We start from the raw sequence: 27,906 nt of genomic DNA, 5'->3' as shown, positions 1-27,906 counted from the left end.
TATGACTTGTAGGATAACTATTACTGTGCCAGGCATATCAGATGGCTTATGATAATTTTGGGGATGTTGGGTTCCTATCAGTGGACCTGTGAATTTATACAGAAAGATACAGATAGGGAGTAAAGATCAAAGTCCAGCATCACTTCATGCCCAAATTCTATCAGAGTGTGTTTCCTCATTTTCCTTTCTTTATAGAATTGTTTCTAAAGATCAAGGCAGATAAAGCAAATAAAGAAAAACTCTCTTCACTGGCAAGTAGGTTGATAACCAGAGCATAATTTCAGATAATCTGAAAAATAACAGAGGGAGAATTTTCACAAACTACAGAAGAAGTAATTTATATCTAGAATATACTACTTCAAAGGTGATAGAAGTAAAGTAAATGGTAGCTTTCAAGAGGGAATACTTGAAATAAAACATATTTGCGTGGTTATGGGAAGCTGGCAAGTGAGAGAGATTAGTTAGATCTTTGTCAAAGAGCCAGGCATGATTTATCAAAACGGACATCTGTGCTGAAAAATCCATGAAAGCTATTATTCTTGCCCCTAATATCTGACTGAAAAAAGTTTTGTTTTTTTTAACATCTTCCACTATTTTTTTAATCGAGTTATCCAATGTCATCAAGGTAGACTGTCCAGGTAGACCTATTGTTTCTGCTTGCTGCTGCCCCACTGAACTTATGTCTGTATACCTCGACTGTGTTTTAACCCAGGCCCCCTCCCCAAATCCCGGTTTAGACCCTTCCTACGTACATTTGTGACACAATGACTTTTAAGTTCCCTGGTCCCGATTGTCTCATTTTCACTATGGATGTCCAGTACTTATACACCTCCATTCCCATCAGGATGGCCATAAAGCTCTTTGCTTCTTTCTGGACAACAGACCAACCAGTTCCCCTCTACCACCACTCTCCCTTGTCTCGTGGAATGAGGCCTCACCCTCAATAATTTATCCTTCGAATCCTCCCACTTCCTTCAAACCAAACCATGGGCACTCGCATGGGTCCCAGCTCTGCCTGCCTTTTCGTCAGCTACATGGAGCAGTCCATGTTCCAAGCCTACACCGGTATCACTCCCCAACTCTTCCTGTGTTACATCGATGACTGCATTGGTGCTGCTCCCTACACCCATGCTGATTGATCTCACTGATTTCATCAACTTTGCTATTAACTTCCACCCTACCATCACATTTACTTGGTCCATTTCCAACATATCTCTCTCCTTTCTTCATCTCTCTGTCTCCATCTCTGGACACAGTCTATCCACTAGTATCTTATACAAACTCACCGACTCTCACAGTGATCTGGATTATACCTCTTTCCACCCTGACACTTGTAAAAATGCGATCTCCTTCTCTCTTCCTCCGTCTCTGCCGCATTTGCACTCAGGATTCATTCAGAACAACTGAGCCATCCTCCTTCAAAGAAAGGGTCTTCCTTTCCTCCCATGTCAATGCTGCCCTCACCCACATCTCTTCCATTTCGCACTCATCTGCCCTCACCCCATGCTCCCACCGCCACACCAAGGATAGAGTTCCTCTTGTCCTCACCTACCACCCCACCAGCCTCTGCTTCCTGCACGTAATTCTCCATAACTTCCACCATCTCCAACGGGATCCAACTACCAAGTACGTCTTTCCCTCTCCCCCACATTCTGCTTTCTGCAGGGATCACTCCATACGCAACTCCCTTGTCCACTTCATCCCTCCCCACTGATCTCCCTCCTGTTACTTATCCTTGCAAGTGGAGCAAGTGCCATACCTGCCCCTACACCTCCTCACTTAGTACCATTTAGTGCCCCAAGCAGCCTTTCCAGGTGAGGTGACACTTCACCTCACCTGCGGGTCTGTTGGGGTCATCTTCTGTATCTAGTGCTCCTGGTTTGAGTTCCTGTATATCAGTGAGACCCAACATAGATTGGGAGACCACTTCACTGAGCACCTTTGTTCCATCCACCACAAAAAAACAGGATCTCCCAGTGACCACCCATTTCATTTCTACTTCCTATTCCCATTCCCAGTCCATGGCTTCCTCTACTGCTAGGGTGAGGCTACACTTTGGTTGGAGGAGCAACACTTTATATTCCACGTGGGTAGCCTCCAACTTGAACATCGAATTCTCGAACTTCCTTTAATTCCTGTTTCTCTTGTGCTGTGTGTGACTGTTGGAACTGTGTCTTGAACCTTGGCCCCAGGGGAACACTGTTTTGTTTGGCTGTATTCATGTGTACAGTTGCATGACATTAAACTTGAACTTGATTTAAAACAGAGAATATTAGAAATACACAGGTAGGCAACCTCTTTGAAGAAGGAGATGATTAATCTTTTTGTTGTGATGTCACCACTTTCAGCAGTTGCAGGTTCATGTTCATAAGCAAAATATTCATGTTGAAAGAACATTTCATCCAGTGGATGTTTGCTTTAAAATATTCTGCTACCTAATTAATATCTCCTAATTTAAATCTTAAATCTAAAACCTTAAGATATTAAATTGTATAGGCTGTCCTGCTACTTTTAATCAGTTATCGTACAAAATTATGTTTTGAATGTATTATGGAACTAGGTATGATTAGTCCTCCATTTTTAAGTGTTACATATTCTTTGCTCGAGCAATATTGCTAAAATATCTCCGTAGCAAATTTATTTGATTTGAATTTTTAAAAGCAATTTAGTAAGCAGTTTAGTCATAATCTAAAATATATAATATTTAATTTCTAAACCAGTGTTTTCAGAAAGTGCAATTCCATTGCTCTGGTGCAGCATATGAGGGACTTTGCTTCTTTTGAAAACACTTGACACAATGCATCAAGTATGATTTATTTCCTGTGCTTTGCATTAGAGTATGTTAATTGAAGGCCATGCTGCTGTTTTACACCACAGCATGGATCATTCCCATTGCAATTGAAATTCTTGGTGTTTGGCAAAGAATCTGAGACCGAATAGTTGAGTTAATTTACCCAGTCTCATTGGTGCATAATTTGGAGCATATTGCTTTGACCCATCAGGGGAAATCAACATTAGCATTGAAATGACCTGGAGTGCAAGACTCTGTGGCTTGCTTAATTATAAGCTCACAAGGACAGAATTAGGCCATTCAGCCCATCAAGTCTGATCTGCCGTTCCATCATGGCTGATTTGCTATCTCTCTCCACCCCATTCTCCCGCTTTCTCTTCATAACCTTTGACACTTACTAATCAAAAATCACCAGCCTATGCATGAAATATACCCAGTGACTTGACCTTCACAGCCATCTGTAGCAATGAATTCCACAAATTCACCATCCTCTGTCTGAAGTAATTCCTCCTTTTCTCTGTTCTAAAGGAATGTCCTTCTATTCTGAGGCTTTGGCCCTGGTCCTAGCTTCTCCCACTGTTGAAAGCATCCTTTCCATGTCCACTCTATACAGGCCTTCCAATATTTAGTAGAGTTTAATGAGATCCCCTACATTCTTCTTTACCACAGAGATAATGGACCCAGAGCCATCACTCACCTGTGCCTTTATTCTTTCTACCAAAGTGCATGACCATGCACTTCCCTACCCTGTATTCCATCTGCCATTTTGTTGCCCATTCTCTTAATCTCTCCAAATCCTTATACAGATTCTCTGCTTCCTCAACAGTACCTCCTCTTCCACCTATCTTCTTGTCATCCGCAAACTTGGCCGAAAAGCCATCAATTCTGTCATTTAGAACATTAACGTAGAAATTAAGAAGTAGCTGGCCCAACACTGGCCACTGGCAGTCAACTAGAAAAGGTCCCTTTTAACCCACTTTGCCTTCTGGCAGTCAGCCAATCTTCTGTCTATGCTGGTAACTTTCCTGTAATGCCATGTGCACTTACCTTGTGTGGCACCTTGTCAAAGGCCTCCTGAAGATCCAGGTAATTAAAGCCCACTGACTCTCCTTTAACTTTTCGGCCTGTTACGTACTTAAAAATTTCTATCAGATATCCCTTAAGATCATACTGATTTCAGCCTATTTTATCATGTGCCTCCAAGTACCCCAAAACCTCATCCTTAATAATAATGGACTCTAAAATCCAACCAACCAGTGAAATCAGGCTAGTTGCCCTGTAATTTCCTGTCTTATGTCTCCCTCCCTTCTTACAGAGTGGGATGACTTTGATGATTTTCAAATTGCATGGAACCATTCCACAACCTAATGATTCTTGAAAGGTCACTACCAATACCTTCAGAATTTCTCCAGCTTTATTTTAAGTTTCTTTTTATTAGCAGTAGGTTCTATTAATGTCCCTCACCTGTGATCACTGATGTTCTGATTAACACAAGTCCATATTTTATTTAGTAACCAATTCCTTTCAAAAAAATTCACCTAACATTGATTTGATATGAATGAAAATTATTACTGAAGATGTAAGATTAAAAAAACTGATGTCATTTATATCTGGACAATTCTAGACAGCCTGCAATTTTTATATTGGGAAATCTGCTTGTTTTGAATGTGCTAAGTTAGACTACTTTAAGCATTTCCATAGCAATGAGCCTACTGCAGAAGTATTACTAGTTGAAGCAAAAATAATTTAAAATATTAAGTGCTATGCTCAAATTTATTGAATGCAAGCAAAAAGAAATTATGATGCATCCAAAGGTAATGAATTTTATTTTTGATACATGTAACTAATTAGAGATGAAACTGGTGCTTTTATTTTGGAAGAGCCTTGACAGAAATACAAACCCATTTGAGGACTGTTTGAAAATTTAATGCTCTGCTCCATTGAATCATTGAACCAGAGACATTTTTTTTGGAGGAGAAATAAATGAAAATGCAAAACTGATCAAGATATGTTGTTGGAGTGTTGGTTTTGAGTTGCTCGTGCACCATGAATTAAATAGTCTCTTTCTGTGTTGTCACTGAAGATGTGAGGTATAGAATCTGAACAACTGATTCAATCCTGTTTATGAGATTTCTATAAATTGCGTCTACTTCGTAGTATGGATTATTTTTAAGCAAATTGTCTAGTTGAAACCTATGACTTGAAGTTTGATCATTAGCTGTCTGGCTGGATCTCAGGATCACCCTTGCACGGTTGAGGTATTAGAACATAAGATACTGGAGCAGAATCGGGCCATTCAGCCCATCTAGCCTGCTTCGCATTCAATCATGGATGACTTATTTTCCTTCTCATCCACATTCTCCTGCCTTCTCGCCGTAACCCTGATGAAACACTTGTAATCAAGACAAAATATAAATTTTTCAGATTGAAATAAGGAAATAATTTTACAATTCAAAAATGCCCATTATATTGGTTTTATAGTGTTTAAAATGTTGTGGTTGAAAAACATTGAATTCAGATGTTTTGAAAAATTGGTATATTTGAAACCTTGAGCCAATTTTAAAACATGTTTTTGGTTCATTTATATATTTATTAAATTTTTGCATTTGTCCATAAGTATTTATTGATTTGATAATAAGTCTTGCTGTAATCCAATTCACAACAGCCAGGTCAGCAAGACTTCTTTGAAGTGAGTGTAATAATCATGTAATTTTTCTGTTACAACTTCCAGGCACAAATAATAGGAAGAGATGTGTAAAAGCATTTGTGGGTGTTAATCCAATTTGAGCAATAGCAAGCTGTCATCTACCATCTGTAAGCGCAGTGAATACCAAGACACTTTAATCTGATAGATATGTTATTTTGTTGCCCACCCTTTGGCTCCCTCTCTGGTATCGAGATTTCTGCTTAACATTACTTAAGATGTAAAGAGTCACTTTTACCTTGTGTTGTAATTCCACCCAGCTTTTGGACTGTTTTTAACAAATGTTACGAGAACCACTTTAGATAATGAAATCTGTTTTTGAAAAAGTAGGTTTGTAATCAATTTATTCCATTGCAATGAGCAAGATTTTGTTTTAACATTGAAGTCTACAATTTCGCCCTTTACATTTTATAAAAGGTGTGAAAATGTTTAACTTGTGAACTGTTAGTCCTTCACTTTGATGAATAGGAATGTGTTCCCATCCCCTAAGTGAATAAGATTATAACAGCGACAATACAACAATTCAAAAGTCTGGACTGATGCTTCAGACGTGTGAACTCAAATCCTGTGTGATAATGTGTATTTTAACACAATTAATTGAATAAATTCTGTAACTAAAACGCTTAGATCAACACATGACCACAAAATTTCAGGCTGTTATTTTTAAATCTCAACTTTTTCTTTAGTATTCTTTAGGGAAGGAGACCTGACAACATTACTTCTTCTGGTCTCCGGAGACAGCAAATACTCAACTCTTAGGGTGGGTAATAAATGCTGGTCACATATCCCACAAATGAATAAGTAGATTATCTTCAGGAACTGTGCTGCAGTTCATGAACATTATGAGTTTTAAATATCGATCAACTCATGTAGCAGAGAGTGAAAGTTGACACTGCTCAGGTTAGAAGATTCAGTCTGTATGCTGGTGCAAACTATAAGCCTAAATGAAGTATATTGCTTTTTTTGGAAGTGGGGGAGCTTGCCCTGTTGAGGGACAGGAATGAAGCTTGGCTTATGGGCGACATCAACATCAGACACAATAAGCTCACCTGAAATACAAGGTAAAGAATGCAATAGATGTATGCTCTTACCTCAGTCTGAATCTGATCATTGAAATATTTATTATCTTGTGGCAACCCACTTCCCAGCGCACTCGAACCGGCTCACAAATCGGCGCGCGCTGGCATTGAGGCCAGTCCCAAAAAGGGCGCCGTCTGCTTCACCAGCAAGGGGAAAAGCCCACGTGCGGGACAGGACTTTGAATATGCGCCCCCTACAGCATTCCGCCCGGGGAGGGCGGGATCAGGAAGGCTTTAAAGCGAGGCCGCGTAGTTCGAATAAATCTCTTTTTGCAACTGCAGCTCATTGACTCTGTGTCGTTATTTCAGTGCTGCGTGTAGCACACCACTACAATTGGTGACCCCGATAGCCCAAATGATATTTGAGCCGAAGATGAACGACGCCGCATCTGTTCATGCAGTTTCGTTAAAACTGCCAAGCTTCTGGACGCTGCGACCTCACCTATGGTTCCAGCAAGCAGAAGCCCAATTCCACATTCGGCAGATAACCTCGGAGGACACACATTACTACTACGCGGTGTGCTCCCTCGACCAGGAAACAGCGGACCAGGAAACAGCGGCCCAGGTTGAGGAGTTCATACAGTCTCCCCCAGCAGACGGCGAATACACGGAATTCAAAACCCTGCTCATAAGGACTTTCAGACTCTCACGGCACGAGCGAGCTGCCCGCTTACTGCACCTGGATGGTTTGGGAGACAGACCGCCATCGGCTTTGATGAATGAGATGCTGTCCCTGGCCGGAGGACACAAACCCTGCCTCATGTTTGAGCAGGCATTCCTGGAGCAGCTACCCGAGGACATACGCCGGCTGCTGTCCAACGCGGATTTCAGCGACCCCCGGAAGGTGGCAGCCCGGGCGGACTTGCTGTGAAAAGCCAAGAAGGAGAGTGGGGCGTCCGTTGCACAGATCACCGTGCCACGCTCCCAGCAGCAAACCAGACCAGGCCCAGCCGCAGAGCCCACTAACCCCAGAGGGAGGGGCGAGGAGCCCGACGAACAATGGCGCTTCTACCACCAGCGGTGGGGCGCAGAAGCCTGCCGCTGTAGCCTGCCCTGCAAGTTCCCGGGAAACGACAAGGCCAGCTGCCGCTGATGGCTACGGTGGCTGGCCATCGGGATAGCCTCCTGTATGTGTGGGACAAGCGGTCGGGACACCGCTTTTTGGCCGACACCGGAGCCAAGATCAGCGTCTTACCTCCGACGAGTTACAACACCCGCAACAGGGCACCGGGTCCCACCCTGAGGGCCGCGAACGGCAGCACAGTAAGGACCTACGGCACCCGTACGGTGTGGCTACAGTTCGGCTCCAGCCAGTTCACGTGGGACTTCACACTGGCCGCCGTAGCCCAACCGCTCCTGGGCGCGGAATTTTTGCGGGCTCACAGCCTACTGGTCGACCTGCCACGGAAGAGACTGGTCCACGCCGAGACTTTCCAAACGTTCTCCCTGGGTGAAGCCCAGTTGCCAGCCCCGCACCTAGACTCCGTCACCCTGTCCGACAACGATTTCACCAGAGTCCTGGCGGATTTCCCACCGGTTCTGACACCGCAGTTCACGGCAGCCATGCCCAGACACGGCGTACGGCACCACATCCCGACACAGGGACCATCCCTCCACGCCCGTGCTCGAAGGCTTCCCCCGGACAAGCTCGAACTGGCGAAGGAGGAGTTCAAGAGGATGGAGGAATTGGGGATCATACGGCAGTCTGACAGCCCATGGGCCTCCCCTCTGCACATGGTGCCCAAAGTAACAGGGGGCTGGAGACCATGTGGCGACTACCGCAGGCTGAACAAGGCTACAACACCGGACCACTACCCTGTGCCGTACATACAGGATTTTGCAGCAAACCTGCACGGCGCACGGATCTTCTCCAAGGTGGACCTCATCTGGGGATACCATCAAATCCCAATGCATCCGGACGACGTCCCCAAAACGGCACTCATCACCCCTTTCGGCCTTTTCGAGTTCCTCCGCATGCTGTTTGGCCTAAAGAATGCCGCACAGACGCTTCAGCGGTTAACGGACTTCGCTTTCATCTATTTGGACGACATCCTCATAGCCAGCAGCAGTCGTCAGGAGCATCTGTCCCACCTCTGTCAGCTCTACGCCCGACTGAGTGAATACGGCCTGACAATCAACCCGGCCAAATGCCAGTTCGGGCTCGACACCATCGACTTCCTGGGCCACAGGATTACTAAAGACGGGACAACCCCTCTGCCCGCTAAGGTAGATGCAGTCCGCCATTTCCCCCAACCCAACACAATCAAAGGCCTTCAGGAATTCGTGGGTATGGTAAATTTCTACCACCGCTTCCTCCCTTCAGCTGCCCGAATCATGCACCCCCTGTTCGCCCTGATGTCGGGTAAGGGCAAGGACATTACCTGGGACGAGGAGTCCGCTGCCACTTTCATTAAAACGAAAGAAGCCTTGGCAAACGCCGCGATGCCAGTGCACCCCAGAATGGACGTCCCTACCGCCCTCACAGTGGATGCATCTAACACGGTAGTCGGTGCGGTGCTGGAACAACTCATCGAGGGTCGCTGGCAACCCCTGGCGTTTTTCAGCAAACACCTGCGACCACCCGAGCTCAAATACAGTGCTATCGACCAGGAACTGTTGGCGCTATACCTGGCAATCCAACATTTCAGGTACTCCTTGGAAGGTAGGCCCTTCACCACGTTCACGGACCACAAACCGCTCACTTTTGCATTCACGAAGGTGTCCGATCCCTGGTCGTCCCGCCAGCAGCGACATCTGTCCTACATCTCTGAATACACGATGGATGTCCGGCATGTCTCGGGAAAGGACAATGTCGTGGCGGATGCTCTCTCATGCCATACCATTCACACCCTGTGCCAAGGGGTAGACTATGCAGCATTGGCGGAGGCGCAACAGGCAGACGAGGAGATCCCTAGTTACAGAACCGCAGTCTCCGGTTTGCAGCTCCAGGACCTCCCCGTTGGCCCAGGTGAGAGGACCCTACTCTGTGACGTCACCACTGGCCAACCCCGCCCCGTCGTCCCGGCAGCCTGGCGGCAGCACATTTTCAACACCATTCATAACTTAGCGCACTCCTCCATCAGGACAACCGTCCGGATGGTCTCCCAACAGGTTCGTTTGGCACGGACCATGCAAGCAGGTCAGTGAATGGGCCAAAACATGCATGCACTGCCAAACTGCCAAGGTGCAGCGGCACACCAAAACCCTGCCACAGCAGTTCCACCCCACCCACCGGCGTTTCGACCACATTCATGTGGATATCGTGGGCCCCCTGCCAGTGTCGTGCAGAGCGCGGCACCTCCTGACTATCGTGGACCGGTTCACAAGATGGCCAGAGGCGGTCCCGCTCACCGACACCACCTCCGAATCTTGCTCCGGGGCACTGATCGCCACCTGGGTATCTCGCTTTGGTGTACCGGCCCACATTACCTCCGACAGAGGTGCCCAGTTTACCTCCAGCCTGTGGTCAGCTATGGCCAGCCTTTTGGGGACACAGCTGCACCACACAACTGCCTACCACCCACAGTCGAACGGACTGGTGGAGCGTTTCCACTGTCACCTGAAGTCGGCTCTCATGGCCCGCCTGAGAGGACCTAACTGGGTGGACGAGCTTCCCTGGGTCCTGCTCGGAATCCGCACGGCGCCCAAAGAAGATCTGCACACCTGGTCGGCCAAGTTGGTGTACGGCGCACCCCTGGTCGTCCCAGGGGAGTTCATACCAGCCCCACGGGGGCAAGAGGAAGAACCCGCAGCAGTCCTGGGCAGACTACGCGAGAGGCTCGGTAACCTGGCCCCCATACCCACTTCGCAGCATGGGCAGAACCCAACCTGCGTACCCAAAGACCTGCTAAACTGTAAGTTTGTTTTTGTACGACGGGGCGGACATTGGGCACCGCTACAGCGGCCCTACAAGGGGCCGTTTACGGTGATCAGAAACAACGGGTCCACATTCGTGCTGGACATTGGGGGGAGAGAGGAGGTTTTCACAGTGGACCAACTCAAACCGGCCCATGTGGACGTGGCACAGCCAGTCAAGATTCCGGCACCGTGGCACAGGGGCAGACCTCCCAAACAGAGTCCGGCCCAGACTGTGGACATTGGGGGGTGTATCGCCGGTTCTGGGGGGTGGGGGGGGTATGTGGTGACCCACTTCCCAGAGCACTCGAACCAGCTCACAGATCGGCGCGCGCCGGCATTGAGGCCAGTCCCAAAAAGGGCGCCAAGTCTGCTTCACCAGCAAGGGGAAAAGCCCGCGCGTGGGACGGGACTGTGAATACGCGCCCCCTACAGCATTCCCGCTCGGGGAGGGTGGGATCAGGAAGGCTTTAAAGCGAGACCGTGAAGTTCGAATAAATCTCTTTTTGCAACTGCAGCTCATCGACTCCGTGTCGTCATTTCAGCGCTGCGTGTAGCACACCGCTACAATCTCCTTATTTGCACATTTTTTGAATGAACCTGGCAGTTTGCCCTTTGACCAATTTTAGATACAGACTACATGGATTCATTTTATTTATTTATATCTACACCTGACATAAAAAACCTGATCAGTCAAACCTCAAGCTATGCCTCACCTGTAAAAGTGGATTACCTGTTTATGAAGCTACCTAACCTATCCATACCTTCTGTCAGCCAATAAGGTTTTGTGATCAATTTGATGCTTATGAGCTTACTAGTGAATATATTAAATTTTGATGTGTAGTACATAAGCCGTTTACACCACATAAATGCTTTATATACCCCTTACGAGAGAAGGATTGCTATTTGAAAATGGGGAGAAGTTAAAATTAAATGTGAGCCTCTTTATAACTGATAAAACAAATCAGTATATAAAACCACACAATCTTGTTTGTTCATGATGATTTTTAAAGGGAATGGCAGTACAAATGATTCTTTAAGATGCAATGGAGAAACAGTCATAGCATCATGTATCATTTGGTGATAGTTTATATTGAATGTAATGATTTTTTTTCTGATTCTGATACATCTTTTATTAATAAGTCTTTACTACTTATTTATCAACCATTTTATTGGAAGCCGGTAGTTGTGTGTTTTGTCCATTTCTTGAAATGAAAAAGCAGAATTTTCCTGAATGTTGAACGTCTGATTCCTGGTAATCCATGTTGAAATGAGAACAAACCACAGCAGCTGAGTTAAAAGTAATCCAACTTCACTTAGTGTCTTTAGAAAAATAAACTAACATCTACAGCGTAGGGCTTTGTAAGTTTTTAAAAGATTAAATATTAGCTCTATTTGTCACATGTACAGTGAAATGTGTTGTTTGTGTTAATAGCCAACACAGTCCAAGATGTGCAGGGGGCAGCTTGCAAGTGTCACAATCCTTCAGGCACCAACGCAGCATGCCCCCAACTTACTAACTGTAACGTGTACGTCTTTAGGAAACCCATGCAGTTACGGGGAGTATGTACAGAGAACAACAAGGCTTGAACACAGCTGGCTTTGTAAAGCATTACTTAGAAGCCACTTCACTACCAGGAGCAAACTTTTATTGCTAGAAATCTAATAGCTTTCAGGAATGGTAATGTACTGAATATCTCAATTCAACGTGTGTACTCTTAGAAGTGCAGACATAAAATTGGTAGTAAAATTATTGCCTGATAGAGATTGTTGGATGGGCCAGTGAGTTTAGTGTACAAACATTCCAGGTTTAAGTTAGAAGCCCGATTTGAATTAGCCCTGGCTGTTCCAAATCTTGTAAAATTTAATTCATATTCCTTAAAATAGAGTCATGTAAAATCACAGTATCTCAATATCTGCTTCATGTTGACAAAGCAAATTATTTAGAATTACCAAAATATGACATACTCTGAAATGAGATGTGCTTTAAAAATAATTTCACACATTTGTGCTAGTAATAAGATTTTTGAAAGTGTGCCTGTTACCTCATTAAAAATTAAAAACCTTTGTCACCTTTTAGCTTTCCAAAATTCTTTAGAGGACACCGCTAAACACCAGCTATAGTCAGTTGTGAAATATCATATTTACAATTATGAATCTGCTGTCATTAAATGTTAACAGTCATATATTTGATCTGAATGTTTATCCTTAAATTATAGTCAGTATATTTAATATAATTAAGAATTTAAAATAGTCTTTCATAATTATTGCTTAAACTGCCTTTAAATATGTCTGAAAATATATTGAAGCTTGTTGGGAAAGGATTTCTTTTTTCTCATTAATTATTCTACCATGCCCCCCCCCCCCCCACCCCACCCCACCCCACCCCACCCTCACCTTTCCTGCTGTCCTGAAGCCTGCATTATGCTTTCATGGTTTTACAGGGCACTGCAGCCATGTGCACCTAACTCAAAAAGTTTGTTAATTAAAGGGCCATTACCAGGTTATTAATCTGAGGTTCAATAAGTAAGGTGGGGAGGGGGTGGCATTATATTTGAACTTGATGCTGACAACTTTAAGGAAAGTTCTTTGGTTGGCAACGATATTCCAAGTCTGGTTATTTCCTTTTGAAATTACCCAGACATCTGAACTTTAATCTACTGTACACAGCAAGGTAAATGGAAAAACTTGTATTTAACTTCATGAATTTGAACAAGAATTCTGGTGATCTAGTCCATTTCTGGCCTTGCACTTTTGGCGAGCTTTAATGTTTGTTTTTTTTTCCTGAACTACAGGAATTAAAGCCTTGGATAAACATCTTTTCTGTGTTTTACAGCTGACATTGTAGCAGGCTTATAGGGTTAGGATTATTGCTTGTGGAGAACAAACACCAACATGATTTGTGATATGCTGTCTACCTGTATTTTCTTCTTGGTGATACTGATTTTGATTGCTATATTTAACATTGAAAATGTTCCTTTAGCTGTAGTATTAATTTTTGTACTACAGCAGCAATCAAGATATTTTTCTAATGCAATTATCAATTATTTTTGATGAGTATGCCAGTATTCTTAACTCCTTCAAAACTGGCAATGTCAATTTTTATTAGAATTTGACTCACTTTGGTTCTGTGGTTGCGATAGTTGATGTTCTCTCAAAGTTGTTTGTTACACATATTCATTTTAACAATCCTCATGACATAACTGCAAGTTTGAATGTATATTCTTGCACTAGGTATTATCTTAAAATTCTGTACTAAGCCAAATTGGCTTTTTTTTAGGGAATAGATCAGTAAACAAATAGCATATGATGTGCAACATTTTGACTCTTTGCAATTTATTTACAAACACAGAATTTTGGTTTCAGTTGGATTATTTTACTTTATGAATCATTTTTATTTATATATATATATTTGAATTGGAAATAATGCTGAAAGAAAGATTTGGTATAATATGTTACTTTTTAATAAAGTGGGGTAACACAGTAACATAGTGGTTAACACCAGTTGTAACAGTGCCAACTATAAGATCAGAGTTCAATTCCCACCATTGTTTGTAGGAATTTGTACATTCTCCCTGTGAATACATCAGTGCTCTGGTTTCCTCACGCATTCCAAAGATATAGAGTTAGCATGTTGAAGGCATGCTATGTTGGCGCCAGAAGTGTGGTGACACTTGCAGACTGCTTAACACAATCCTCACCAATTTGATTGCATTTCACTTACATTCCAATGTATATGTGACAAATGATGCTAAGCTTTTAACTTTAAGATTTGCTAAATGGAGCAAGTTTGTAAATTTACATGTATGCTCTTTTGAGGCCAGAATTTCATTGATAAGATGTTAGGTTCTGTTTATTTCAGCACTTCAGGTTGCTGATGAATTATCAGACAGTAAGTTTGCAGCTGGAGGCTAATTGCTACATTAGCACCATCTATTAGTTCAGTGAGGACAGTTATTGACTGCATCCAAAGTTGGTATTGATGATTTTGCTTTTTCAGCTATGAAACACTTGCAATTGATTAAATGGATTGTAGTACAATGCCCAATAAGTACGTAAAGATACAAGGACTTCTTCATTTTGTGGTTTTCCTCTTAAAGACTCATTTGAAATCCAAATATTCTTGTTGAGGACTACTTTAGCTGAATTCCACATTCACAGCCATGGGTACCAGTAAGCAGTAGCATTTTAAGACATTTAAAAAATTTAAAATACTTCAATTAGTTAATACATCATCTATATGTGCTAAACATTCATTAATACAGTTTAAAGTTGTGCACAGGGCTCATATGTCCAAGGATAAATTGGCTCGTTTTTATTCCTATATAAATCCTATTTGTGACAGATGTCATTCTGAGATAGCGTCTTTAACTCATATGTTTTGGTCGTGTCCGCTTTTGAAAAAATATTGGAAAGATATTTTTGATATTATTTCTGCGGTATTGAACATTGATTTACAACCTCATCCTATTACTGCAATTTTTGGTTTACCAATGATGGACTCACTCCATTTATCCTCATCCGCTTGTCGAATGATTGCATTTCTTACATTAATGGCTAGAAGATCTATTTTGTTGAATTGGAAAGAAATTAATCCTACCGTATTTCATTGGTTTTCTCAAACTGTTATGTTTAAATTTAGAAAAAATTAGAAGTGTTGTATTTGATACTTCTATTAAATTTGAAAAGATATGGAGACCATTTATTCAATATTTTCATGTGATGTAATATGACCCTGTTCCAAGCCTATTTGTTTTTCCAGTTTTGATTGTATATATGTTGAGAGGATCGGAGTTGACAACACTGATGATTTTCTATTGTTGCGAGATATTATAAACAGCCCTTTTTTTCTATTTTTTCTTTTTTGTTTTTTCTCTATTAGATTATTAGATTAATTTTTTTGTATAATTTTTTTTCTTTTTTCTTTTTAAAAAAAAATATATTATGATATACCTAGGTTTGACTTATTTGTATATTGTATCATTCATGATTTGGGAATACTCATTTATACTGTAATCATTGCTTATGTATTCTCTCATGTTTAGTTGGAAAGTGTATGTTTGTAATCCCATTATATATGTATCATTTTATTTTGTTGATATTAATAACAATAATAAAAAGATTGAAAAAGAAAGAAAGAAAACCTAATACAGTCACAGCCTATTTTGGTGACAAGAAAAAATATGTAAAACCAAGAAGCAGAAATAAATGTAATATGTAAATTTCAACAAAAAAAAAATAAATCTATTGATACTCAAAATGGACAGATCCTGGACTGCAGACTCAGGTCATGAATGCAGTTCCCCTTTACAAGAATGGAAGCAGGGAAGGCACACCGGTCTACAGGTATAAATGAAGCACCAAGGCTTTAGACCTCAACTCCTGACTATCCTACTGGTGAATGTACAGTCTTGGGCAAGGATATGCTTTTTCTCTTTTACCCTTTTTGTGCAAGGCATTAGATATTGTAGAACCATGAACTTCATCTTCAGTTGCAGTCACTGACTTCAGCAGCTCACTCAGAGTGACTGTTGGTGTCACAGTAGCCTCTCTTACAAGCGCCATTCTTTTCCAGCGACTAATTTTAGAGGGGCAGTCTGATGTAGGCTATGTGGCTGTAGTTTCACATTTTTTCCACTTTTTCATGGTGGATTACACTAAGCTCCAAGATATGTTCAGTGCCTTTATACCCTTCCCCAGGTATGTGTTTTTCTATATTAATTTCGCTGAATTGCCTTGAATACTCTTTTTGTCTTTATTTTAGTTTGGTCTATTGAAAATCTACCAGGTTGTTGGACATTATAGAAAGAGGGTGTATTTATTTAGGTGATCCTCAAATTTTCTGCATCAACAGCTTGGGTGAGTTGGTAAGGTAATATACAATATTGTACCTGAGGAAAGTTTGTGTAGTAATTACAAAAAGGATGAATACTTTTTCAGCTTCACAATTTTGGTTTTTAATTTTAGAAAATTGTTACCAGGCTTTAGAATTTTTTCTTTTGATTTAACATGATGCACAATACTTGTAGATTAGGTCAAAAAATTCTACTTCAATATATTTTAAATTTAGAAAGTAAGTGTGAAAATAGTTGTGTAGGCTGAATATTCATTCAAGGCACTGTAAGTATCTGTAAATATATTAAATGCAATATATAAAACCTCTGTGTAAATATGTCTTGCTATGAAATGTCAAAGATAAATGTCTTCTGTGGCATTCAAGATCAGTGATCCAGAACTATAAAGGTCCAGGTATGACCTATGGAAGGTTATTTTAAGATCACAAAATCAATTATGATTGAGTTTAGAGACAACTGGAAGCACATCCAATTGCTTCAGTTAAAGAGGACTGGATTTACAGCATAAAGTCAACTGCTCAGTGGTAATGAGTTATGACTGCTGTAAATTCAGTGAGTTACACCTCTTTTTTGAGGTTGGCCACTGTGTAGAAAGTCCTGTATGCCATGATAAAATGTTCTTTGAACAAATGCATAAATGTCATTGTGTTAAAAATTTAACTGAAAGCATAATTGTACCGACAGCATGCAGCATCTCCAAGTTGGAATTAATTTCATACATTCTATTACTGTAATCCACTAATTTAGAGGTACAAGTAGTTTGTGTTTTTGAGACTAGAAGGAATTTTTACGTGCTAGTCATAATTGGGGTATACTTTTAGGTGTGCAAAAATGGTTGCTAGCATAATGGTTTCACATTTAACATGAAAAATACCCAGATACATCATCATAATTATTATTTGGGTGGGATATGTAGGTTATTAATCTGTATGTTCTTTTTAGGAGATATATGTTCATAAATGATGTTTGTTCTTTGGATCTTCAGCAAAGGAAGCAAATTTCAGATGATTGAACTTTACACTTGTTCAAAATCCTAATTTCTACCTCACCAGAGGGTGTTACTTTCACTGTCAGCCTAAGACTCTGAACAGCTCACCATTTAAATCTCACCCTATAACATCCAAAAGTTGAACTGTGAGCAGTGCTAATAAAATTTGCTGATTAGTGAAGGCAGTATTTTCATATCCGTGGATAGTCTAAAACATTTAGAATGAAGTTCCAGTCTTAGTAATGGTAACCATAAGACTATGGAATTGTTGTAAATACACATCTGGTTCACTACCTGCGTCTCAATATCACCAAGACCAAGGAGATGGTGGTGGACTTTAGGAGATCTAGGCCTCATATGGAGCCAGTGATCATTAATGGAGAATGTGTGGAGCAGGTTAAGACCTACAAGTATCTGGGAGTACAGTTAGACGAGAAGCTAGACTGGACTGCCATCACAGATGCCTTGTGCAGGAAGGCACAGAGTCGACTGTACTTCCTAAGAAGGTTGGCGTCATTCAATGTCTGTAGTGAGATGCTGAAGATGTTCTACAGGTCAGTTGTGGAGAGCGCCCTCTTCTTTGTGGTGGCGTGTTGGGGAGGAAGCATTAAGAAGAGGGACGCCTCACGTCTTAATAAGCTGGTAAGGAAGGCGGGCTCTGTCGTGGGCAAAGTACTGGAGAGTTTAACATCGGTAGCTGAGTGAAGGGCGCTGAGTAGGCTACGGTCAATTATGGATAACTCTGAACATCCTCTACATAGCACCATCCAGAGACAGAGAAGCAGTTTCAGCGACAGGTTACTATCGATGCAATGCTCCTCAGACAGGATGAAGAGGTCAATACTCCCCAATGCCATTAGGCTTTACAATTCTACCGCCAGGACTTAAGAACTTTTTAAAAGCTATTATTAATGCTTTTTGAGATAGTGATTTAGATGCATATCATATTTTTTACTGAGTTAAGTATTGTATGTAATTAGTTTTGCTACAACAAGTGTATGGGACATTGGAAAAAAAGTTGAATTTCCCCATGGGGATGAATAAAGTATCTATCTATCTATCTATCTATCTATCTATCTAATGTATTTCAGGAAGGAAAACGGCAACAAATTCATGATCAGGCCTCTCTATGTGACACCAGACCCACCATTGGCACTGTTGTCCATGTCTCATGAATCGATCTCTGTATTGTAGTAGTATCTGGCGATGGTAGATCGTCGCTCTGTTATCCATGTGCCCTAATCAAAAGTTATGTGTTCAAACTTAAATTAGAAAATTAAATTAAAGTAACTTCAGGTCTGAAAGGTCGCTGCTACTGTGCCGTGCCGCACCACCTCATGGGATAATTCTCTTCTGGATTCATCAGCGGTAATCTTGGCGTTTTTAGGTTACTGCTTAACACTGGGCTCTGCGGATCTGAACACTCATGTACATTGCATCCACACAATCCTGTAGGCCACCGCACAGTAAGAAAAATATACACAAATCTGTGAGATGCATCCACAAGCTCATACTGTGCTTTTCCCTGTGTGTCAAATAGCAGTCAGAGACTTTAATTATTGAGGAAGAGGGAATGTCCTTGCAAGAAATGTTGCTCTAGCCCATTTCAAACCTCCCTTTTTCCATTGTGATTTATGATTTGTTATTTCTGCCACTATTAATTCCTTATTAGGTTAAACAAGGATTTCATACCTTAGATTTAGGCTAGCCAGTTTCAAAATACCTTGGCCCCTTTCATGCTTTTTTTCCCTAAATGTTTTTGAAAATCATTAAAATACATGTAAAAATGGGATATTCAGATACTTAAATAAGTAGACAGAAAGTTGTGCTTATTGTAAATAAATGAAATCCATATAAAAAGCAGAGATAATGTCAAAAAAGACCATCTCATCAAAAACAGTTCATCAACAAAATTTTTTGTTAGGGTTTCTTGACCAGTTGTTTACTATTGGGTGTAACTGTTAGCGTGATGCTATTATAGCTTTGGGTCAGGGTTCAGATTTCAATTCCAACATCATCTGCAAGGAGTCAGTCTGTCCTCTCTGTGGAATGCATGGGTTTTCTCCACATGCTCCAGTTTCCTCCCACAGTCCAAAGACATACCAGTACAGTAGGTTAATTGGTCATTGTAAATTGTCCTGTGACTAGGCTAAGGTTAAATCAGCAGTTGCTGGGCACTGCGGCTTGAAAGGATAGAAGGGCCTGTTCTGCACTGCAACTCAAATAAACTTAAAAGGAAGGAACATATATAGTCACAGGAATGTCTAAAATAATAGAGATCATAAATAGATAACATACTCTTGTATTCAAGTGCCCTATTAGATACTAGTTTTACAACATGTAGGAATGAGGCCAAGAATGACTGGAAACATTGATTCTGTTATTAAAAAAAAAACAAGATTATAAATGATAGAGGTGGATCTTGACATCCATTTGACCAGATGTAAAGTGGGGCAATCAGCCCTCACTGTTACCATAGAGGAAATCTGACAGCATGTGAAACCCAAATACACATTTGTGTGGTTAATTGTGGATAGTCAGCAGTTGCCTTCAGTGATTCCATGCTGTGTGCAGTTTCACAGTTTTTTGGTGTGTAATTTTCAGTAGTCTGCTAGGCTTTGCTGTAGAAAGTGTGAATTACTGATTTGCTACCTTTTTGATTATTTATGTGTAGACTTTCAATCTCATGAATGAACATCTAAAAATTCTAAGTGTTTAAAATTTTTTTTGTTTCAGCCCTTATTTTTTAATGGTTTGTACAGTGATCAAAATGCTAGTTAGCATAGTACATTTATCTTCTTGGTTTGCTGTCAGAAATTTTAAAGTGTGATTGGATGTCACTGAATGCCTGACATATTTCAGGAAAGTTGACAATATGTTAGTCACCAAGTATATGCTAATAAACTGATTTTGTTTGAATAATCCATTTATATGACTATGGCAAAACTTTGGAAAGAGTTCTTCATCGTTTATGGAATACACCTTCATGTGGTCCAATGCATGCTGACTTATCTTAAGTATTAAGGGGATGGTGCACTGCTCTCAAATTCAGTTTGGATTGAGCAGGGTGAGAAGTTTTCTGTAAAGAAATCAACCATTCATTACTTGTATAGATGTAGAAGTTCAATCAACAATTTCAACAGCATGACCATGAACCCAACTATGCCAACTGGATGTTAACATCAGTGAGCTACTTTGTTTTCCTCACAGCTTGTTGAGAATTATGAAAAAATTCTAATTATCTGTCATGTTTCTTATCAGGTTTTTTCCATCAGAAGAGAAGAAAAAACAAGGATGCCAGCGGGAAAATGAAATTTTGATCCAACGGCGAAAGGACCAAGTACAGCCAGGAGGAGCTGCCATCAGTGTAACAGTGCCTTATCGAGTGATAGACCAACCTCTCAAACTTCTGCCACAAGACTGGTACATATGTTCAATTACTTGTTTAACTAATACAGTATCATTGTGCTTAAAACCTGATTTTTTTCAGTGAGCTGTTTCAGTATCACTGTCAGTGGTAATTTTTCCATGTACTTTTCTATTTGAACAGATCACAGGTCTCAGTGAGGGCTGAAGAACAGATTCAGCTTCATCTATTTATCATATGTACACCAAACCATACAGGGAAGTGTTTGTGTTTTAGCAACCAACACAACATACAGATGTGTAGAGGGAAGCCCACAAGTGTCACTACAAATACTGGTGCCAACCTGACATACTGGTGTCAGCAAGATATAGAATAAGAAGTTGATCTTAAAAAGTAAAGATGTAATGTTCTTTTGCTGTCTTGAGGCAAATTAGGGTGGATAAATCCCCAGGGCCTGACAGGGTCTCCACTCAGACCTGTGGGAGGCTAGTGCAGAAATTGCAGTGGACCCAGCAAAGATATTTAAAATGTCCTTAGCCATGGGTGAGGTTCTGATGGATTGGAGGGTAGATAATGTTGTTCCATTGTTGAAAAGAAGCTCTTAAGAATAAGTTGGGAGATTATAGGCCATTGAGCATAATGTCAGTAGTGAGTAAATTTTTGGAAGGTATTCTAAGGGACTGGACATACAAGTGTTTAGATAAACAGAGACTGATTGAAGATAGCCAATATGCCTCTGTGTATGTAGATCATGGCTAACCAATCTTACTGAATTTTTGAGGGGGTTACCAGGACAGTTGATGAAGATAAGTCAATGGATGTTGCCTACATGGACTTTATAAAGACCTTTCACAAGGTCTTGCATGAGAGGCTGGTCAGGAAGGTTCAGTCGCTTGGCGTTCAGGATGAGGCAGTAAATTGGATTAGACATGGGCTGCTTGGGAGAAGCCAGAGAGTGGTAGTAGATGGTTGCCTCTCTGACTGGAGGCCTGTGACTAGTGGGGTGCTGCAGGGACTGGTGCTGAGTCCATTGTTGTTTGTCATCTGTATCAGTGAATTAGATGATAGTATGGTAAACTGGATCAGCAGATTTGCAGATTACACCAAAATTGGGGGGGGTGGTGGACAGAGAGAAAGACGTGCAGCAGGATCTACACCAGCTGGAGAAATGGGAGATGGAATTTAATCCAGACAATTATAAGTGTTGCACTTTGGGAGGACAAACCATAGTAGGACTTGCACTGTGACCAGTAGGACACTGAGGAGTACAGTAGAACAGAGGGACCTGAGAACGCAAATCCATAATTCCTTGAAAGTGTGTTTTGGGGAAGGTTGAATAGTTCTTCATTCCCTGGATGTAGGATAATGAGGGAGATTATTTAATAGAGGTACGCAAAATTATGAGGGTGGATGGATGGCATCCATTAGTCTCGTGAGACCATGGATCTGCGCCTGGAATGTCTTGCGAGTGTCCTCTCCGGGGTGCAGGCCCGGGCAAGGTGGTATGGAAGACCGGCAGTTGCCCAAGCAGCAAGTCTCCCCTTTCCACGCCACCGATGTTGTCCAAGGGAAGGGCAAGGGCCGATACCAGTGATGTCGTAGGAGTTGCCAGAGACTGCCTTAAGGACTCCAGCTCCAGATTTGTCCTTAGAGTTTACTCCTGAAGCCTTTCCCTTAAGTGGAATATGGCCACAAGGCAGCGGAGGTTTGAAATCAGAGTTTTCCCTCTCTTAGATGGACTACCTTCCCAGGCTGACGAGCTCCATCTACCCGAAGCACTGGTTTTAAAGTGCCAGGACCTACCTTCGCCCCTTCTCCTGTCAGTAGAAACAGTTCTGCCGGGCTTAGAGGCTAAGCCACACGAGAAGGCCAGGAGTTGGACTTGGTTGTCAGAGGCTATTTGAGGTGCACGCCATGAGGAGCACTTTTAAGTAGTGGGAGCCTGTCCCCACTACCACTCCTCGGCTTGACAACCTTAAAACCTTATGAGGGTATAGACATGGTAAATGCAAGCAGGCTTTTTCCACTGAAGTTAGGTGGAGGTCATAGGTTAAGGGTGAAATATTTAAGAGGAACCTAAGGGGGAAGTTCATGACTCAGATAGTGGTGAGAATGTGGAATGAGCTGCCAATAGAAGTAATGGATGCAAGTTCAATATCAGCATTTTAGAGAAATTTGGATAAGTACATGGATGGGAGGGTTATGAAGGGTTATGATCCAGTTATGGATCAATGGGACCAGGCAGAATAATAGTTGTGGCATCAGCAGATGGGCTGAAGTGCTGCAGTGCTCTACAGTTCTATGTGTTCATAAACTGGTATTTTTTGAAATATTGAAATCCAACTTTGTACTACCTTGATTCTGTTAAACAGGGTGTTTGTTCCTCATAAAATAGAAACCTTTTGTACATTGTTATTAAAAATATTGAAATGATTTTTGTTGTCAGCACACACAAAGATCTATAAAGAATTCCTATTAATAAACAAGAAAAATGCAGCCGTCGGTTATCACATTTCGTGGGGAGGTGCTTTTCATTTACCTCTGCACGGCATGTGTTATCTTCTGACTGACGTGAAATCTACTTCCTATGATTTTGCAATTCCTAGGAGTTAAGCAAAGACCCCTAGTGTGTACATTATGAGCTTCATTCCACGTTTTCCTTCAGTAACATAACTAAAATATGGAGCTGATTTGTTTAATTTGCATTTCTCATTTCTGTGCCCAGTGCCAATATAATGTATCTTATCAACAATAACCAGAAGTTGTGGTGTAAATTTAATGTGTATTTGAAATTGGGTATTAACAGATTAATACAGCTCAGACCCAATTCAAAGAAAACAAATTGTTCCGGATATACTCTGCACATCAGGCATCATCTATAAAGAGAGAAATAGAGTTAACATTTCATGAGAGCATTAATCTGAGATAATAGTTTTATTTAGAAAAATTATTCGTACAAAGTTAATTGTACATTTATTATCTAAGTATGTACATTATACAGCTTTGAGATTTGTCTCCGAACAGGCAACCACAAAACAAAGAAACCCAAAAGAACCCATTAACAAAAAGACTATTAAACACCCAATGTGCAGAGAGAAAAAATAACAAATAATGCAAGCAATAGATGCAAGCAAAATAGCATTCTGAACTGAAGTCCAAAGAGTCCACAGACCCTTAGTTCAGTGCCGAGCTGAGTACATGCTGCGGAGCAGCGAGCTGAACCGGCCCAACCCATGTCTCAGTCTCCAACAGCCTGGCCTTTTCAATCTGGCCTGGCGCCTAAATCGTTGTCCGAGCATCGAGTTCAGTTACTTCGTTATACTCTGGGTTCTGGAGCCCACTGCCTCAATTTGGCCTCTGTCCATCCTTTCCTATTCGGCACAGCGCTTACGTCGTCCAAACATTGGGTTCAGTTGCGTTGATACACTCTGGAGCCTAGACTCCTCTGCCTTGACTCGGCCTATTTTTGACTTTCCCGATTCAGCGGGGTGCTTAAATAGTCACAAAAACATAGGTTTCTATCACTTCCATATGCTCTGGGGCCTGGACTCTGCTGCCTTGATTCGGCCTGTCCCCAGCCTTTCCAATTTGATAACATCTGTATTCATAAAACAGCAGTTTATCCAATAACTACCTACACAGTTCTGCGTGACAGCAATACCATTAACATTTCAGTAGCGTGTTTCAGTTATTTTTGTATACAGAAAGCTGTTCATGCAGCAGTTTAAAATGAAGCTATCCAAGCTTCCCATGTCTTGAGATGACAATTTCTTCTCACCATAAGGACACGTACAGAGCAAGTGGGGAAAAAAGATACAAAGCAGTGATGAACATGGTGGTTAGTGACCATAGCAAGTGGGAAGTAGTTAATGGTGAAAAATATTAGGATAGAAGGGTATGATAAGTAGTCAATGTCTGATTTTGTTTGTTTCAGATTCTGTAAATCAAATAGCCACACTTTCATGCTCAGTAATACACATTTTAAAACAAGTTCAGATTATGATAATACTGCTGCTTGAGGATTTAAAAAAATATATATTTTCACTTGTAAAGGATGCTATGCTACTTATTCTTATTGATGAGGAATTTAGGGATGAACATCAATTATTTAAAAAATTTCTCTAAGGAATTTTCACATATGCTTCCCTTCCATTGAGAAATATTTGTATGTGTTGTTAGTTATTTCAAAGCATCAATGTTTGTCATTTAAACTTTATCAGGTTTACAGGTTGTTTATACAAAAGTACTTGCCTAGCTCCACATCTTGTAAAAGAAACTGAGCAGCAATTCCTTCAATTCAGTTAAATGATGCTTAATAGCATCTTCCTTAGAATCAAAATAGTCTGGCTGTAACAGTCCTTTTATTTATTCATTTTATACATTTTAATTGCATTTCCCCAAAATCAAAATTTTATTTCAGATCTTAAATTTTAATTTTGGTTATATAGTTTATGAAATTGGAGACATAAGTTAAACCAAGTCCATAATGGTCTTGAAATAAAATGTCCTTGCTGTAAAGCTTTATTTTGACAAGATTCCTTTCGTATAAGTCTATAAGATACAGGAGCAGAATTAAGTCATTTGACCCATCAAGTCTGCTCCATCATTTCATCATGGCTGATTCATTTTCCTTCTCAGCCCCAATCTCCTTCCTTCTCCCCATATCCCTTCATGCCTTGACCAATCAAGAATCATATCAACCTCTCCCTTAAATATACATAGAGACTTGGCCTCCAAAACTGCCTGTGGCAACGGATTCCACAGATTCACCACTCTCTAGCTGAAGACATTTTTTCTCAGCTCTGTTCTAAAAGGACACCCCTCTATTCTGAGGTTGTGTCGTCCGGTCTGAGACTATCCCACCGTAGGAAACATCATCTCCATATGTTACCTAGTCTTCTCATGAATTGCAATATATATTGCACATCATTTTGCAACAAGTGAAAAAAGCATGACTATTGGATGGGAGGTGGGGTGGTGGTGGTGAAGAAAAATTCCAAAGAGTGCAGGTAACATTGAGGACACATTCAGGGAATTTTGGAATATATCAGGACAGGGTAGTTACAGGCTAGAAATGGTTAATCTCAGCATACTGAAAATTATGTTTTATGTTTATCTGCATTTTAACAGCAATGGAAGCGGTATCTCCCAGTGGCCACCCATTTTAATTCCACTTCCCATTCCCATTCCGATATGTAATCCATGGCCTCCTTTACTGTCACGAAGAGGCCACACTCAGGTTGGAGGAACAATACCTTATATTCCATCTGGGTAGCCTCCAACCTGATGACATGAACATCGATTTCTTGAACTTCTGGTAATGCCCCCACCTCCCCTTCACCATTCCCCATCCCCTTTACCCTCTCTCATCTTTCTTCTTACCTGTCCATCACCTCCCTCTGGTGCTCCTCCCCACTTTAATTTCTTCCATGGCCTTCTGTCTTCTATTAGATTACCCCTTCTCCAACCTGGTATCTCTTTCACCAACCAACTTCCCAGCTCTTTACTTCATCCCTCCCCCTCCCAGTTTCACCTATCACCTTGTGTTTCTCTCTCCCCTCCCTCCACCTTTTAAATCTACTCCTCATCTTTCTTTCTGCAGTCCTGCCGAAGGGTCTCTGCCAGAAACACCAACTGTATTTTGTTCCATAGAAGCTGCCTGGCCTGCTGAGTTCCTCCAGCATTTGAGTGTGTTGCAAGAAATCATTTCAGTTTCCCTTTATCACTTAGTCCTTAGTTCATTCAATTTTACTGGATTCAGGGTTTCTAGTGGTTTTGGCAATTTTCCTTTAAAAATTTGGCCACTAATCTTTTGTTTAATGTTGTGCTTTACACTTCAAGATTTTTTTTCTTCTTTTGACTTGGATTTTTGGGACCAATTTGTTATTTAACACCCAATTATTGTGGCATTTGCTAAATAAACAGTAGGTCAGAGGCACACTTAATCCTTCTCCACTCACTATTCCCTGAAGTGACCTGTGTTCTTTGCCTAGAGCTCTTATTTTAAGAACTGCATTTGCAAGAAGTCTCAAGTGCAGGAAGTTATTTATTTCAGTCTGCCAGCAAAAGGCCAGCATCGATCTGTGTCACTGATCATAAGCCTAAAGTGAGCTTTACTTCCTAACAGGTTGACTTGAAATGTTTAAACTGCTGGGGAGTGAAGCAGGTATAGCAATCACAATATAAAACTTTGGTAAAGAATATTTTAAGAAAATCCATTGATACTGAATCCTTCATCTCAGTCTTAAGGTTTTGCAAGAGGAAGTTGAAAAAAAATTCTGAAAGCACCTCTTTCTAAGTTATTGGGGCTTTACCCATGTTGGCATTATTGTGTTAGATTTTTTTTCCAAAGTGTAACTAATAGTTCTATTTGATCGTGCAGCTAGACAAGAGCTGTTTTTGTGCAAATGTTGCATAACATAATTACCATTTCAAAAGACTTGTATGCTGAATATAATTAATATTTCATATCTGATTGATGTATTTCCAATTGCAAATCGCCTAGTTGCACTTACATCCACAGTGATGAAGTGTTTTGAGAGGCTGGTGATGAAACATTCCAGCTTCTGCCTGAGAGGTAATTTGGATCCACTTCAGTTTGTCTACTGAAGCAACAGGTCCACAGCAGATGTCATTCCATTGGCTCTTCACTCAACCTTGGAACATCTAGACAGCAAAGGTGCAAACATTACGATCCTCTTTGTCGATTACAGCTCAGCATTTAATATCATTATCCCTTGAAAACTAATCAATAAGCTCCAAGACCTTGGCCTCAATACCTCCTTGTGCAATTGAAACCTGGAGTTTCTCACTTTTAGATCCAGTCAGTTCATATTGGCAATAACATCTCCTCCAGGTTCTCCATTAGCACAGGTGAACCACAGGACAGTGTGCTTAGCTCCCTGCTCTACTCGCTTTACACCTATGACTATGGGGCTAAACACAGCTTTAATACCAAATTCAAGTTTGCTGATGAGGAGGGAGATTGAAAATTTGGCTGAGTGGTGTCATAACAACAACCTTTCATCCAATGTCAGCAAGACCAAGGAACTGACTGGGGACTTCAGGGGAGGGAAACCAGAAGTCCATGACCTATTCCTGCTCCTGTTTCTTATGTCCTTATGTAAAAGTAGCACTGATGCACCCATGATAATCTTTAAAATGCAGTTGTTCATTCATCATCAAGTGGAGCACTGATTATGTTGTCTGGGGATTAAAAGAGAAAATCCTCTGACCCACTTTGAGGAAAGCTACAAGAGAGCTGCCA

At 41.2% G+C, this 27,906-nt stretch overlaps 1 protein-coding gene across 1 annotated transcript in view; it reads left to right on the top strand.

Annotated features, from left to right (window-relative positions):
- Positions 1-27,906, top strand: part of cdc73 (cell division cycle 73, Paf1/RNA polymerase II complex component, homolog (S. cerevisiae)) — a 315,070-nt gene that overhangs the window by 268,802 nt on the left and 18,362 nt on the right. The window contains exon 14 of the mRNA XM_073063512.1: positions 20,534-20,695. Coding sequence (XP_072919613.1) covers positions 20,534-20,695 — 162 coding nt within the window. The remainder of the gene's footprint in view (positions 1-20,533; positions 20,696-27,906) is intronic.

The sequence above is a fragment of the Hemitrygon akajei genome, chromosome 12 (assembly GCF_048418815.1).
Source record: "Hemitrygon akajei chromosome 12, sHemAka1.3, whole genome shotgun sequence".
Taxonomy (NCBI): domain Eukaryota; kingdom Metazoa; phylum Chordata; class Chondrichthyes; order Myliobatiformes; family Dasyatidae; genus Hemitrygon; species Hemitrygon akajei.
This window is presented reverse-complemented; position numbering and strand designations above follow the sequence as displayed.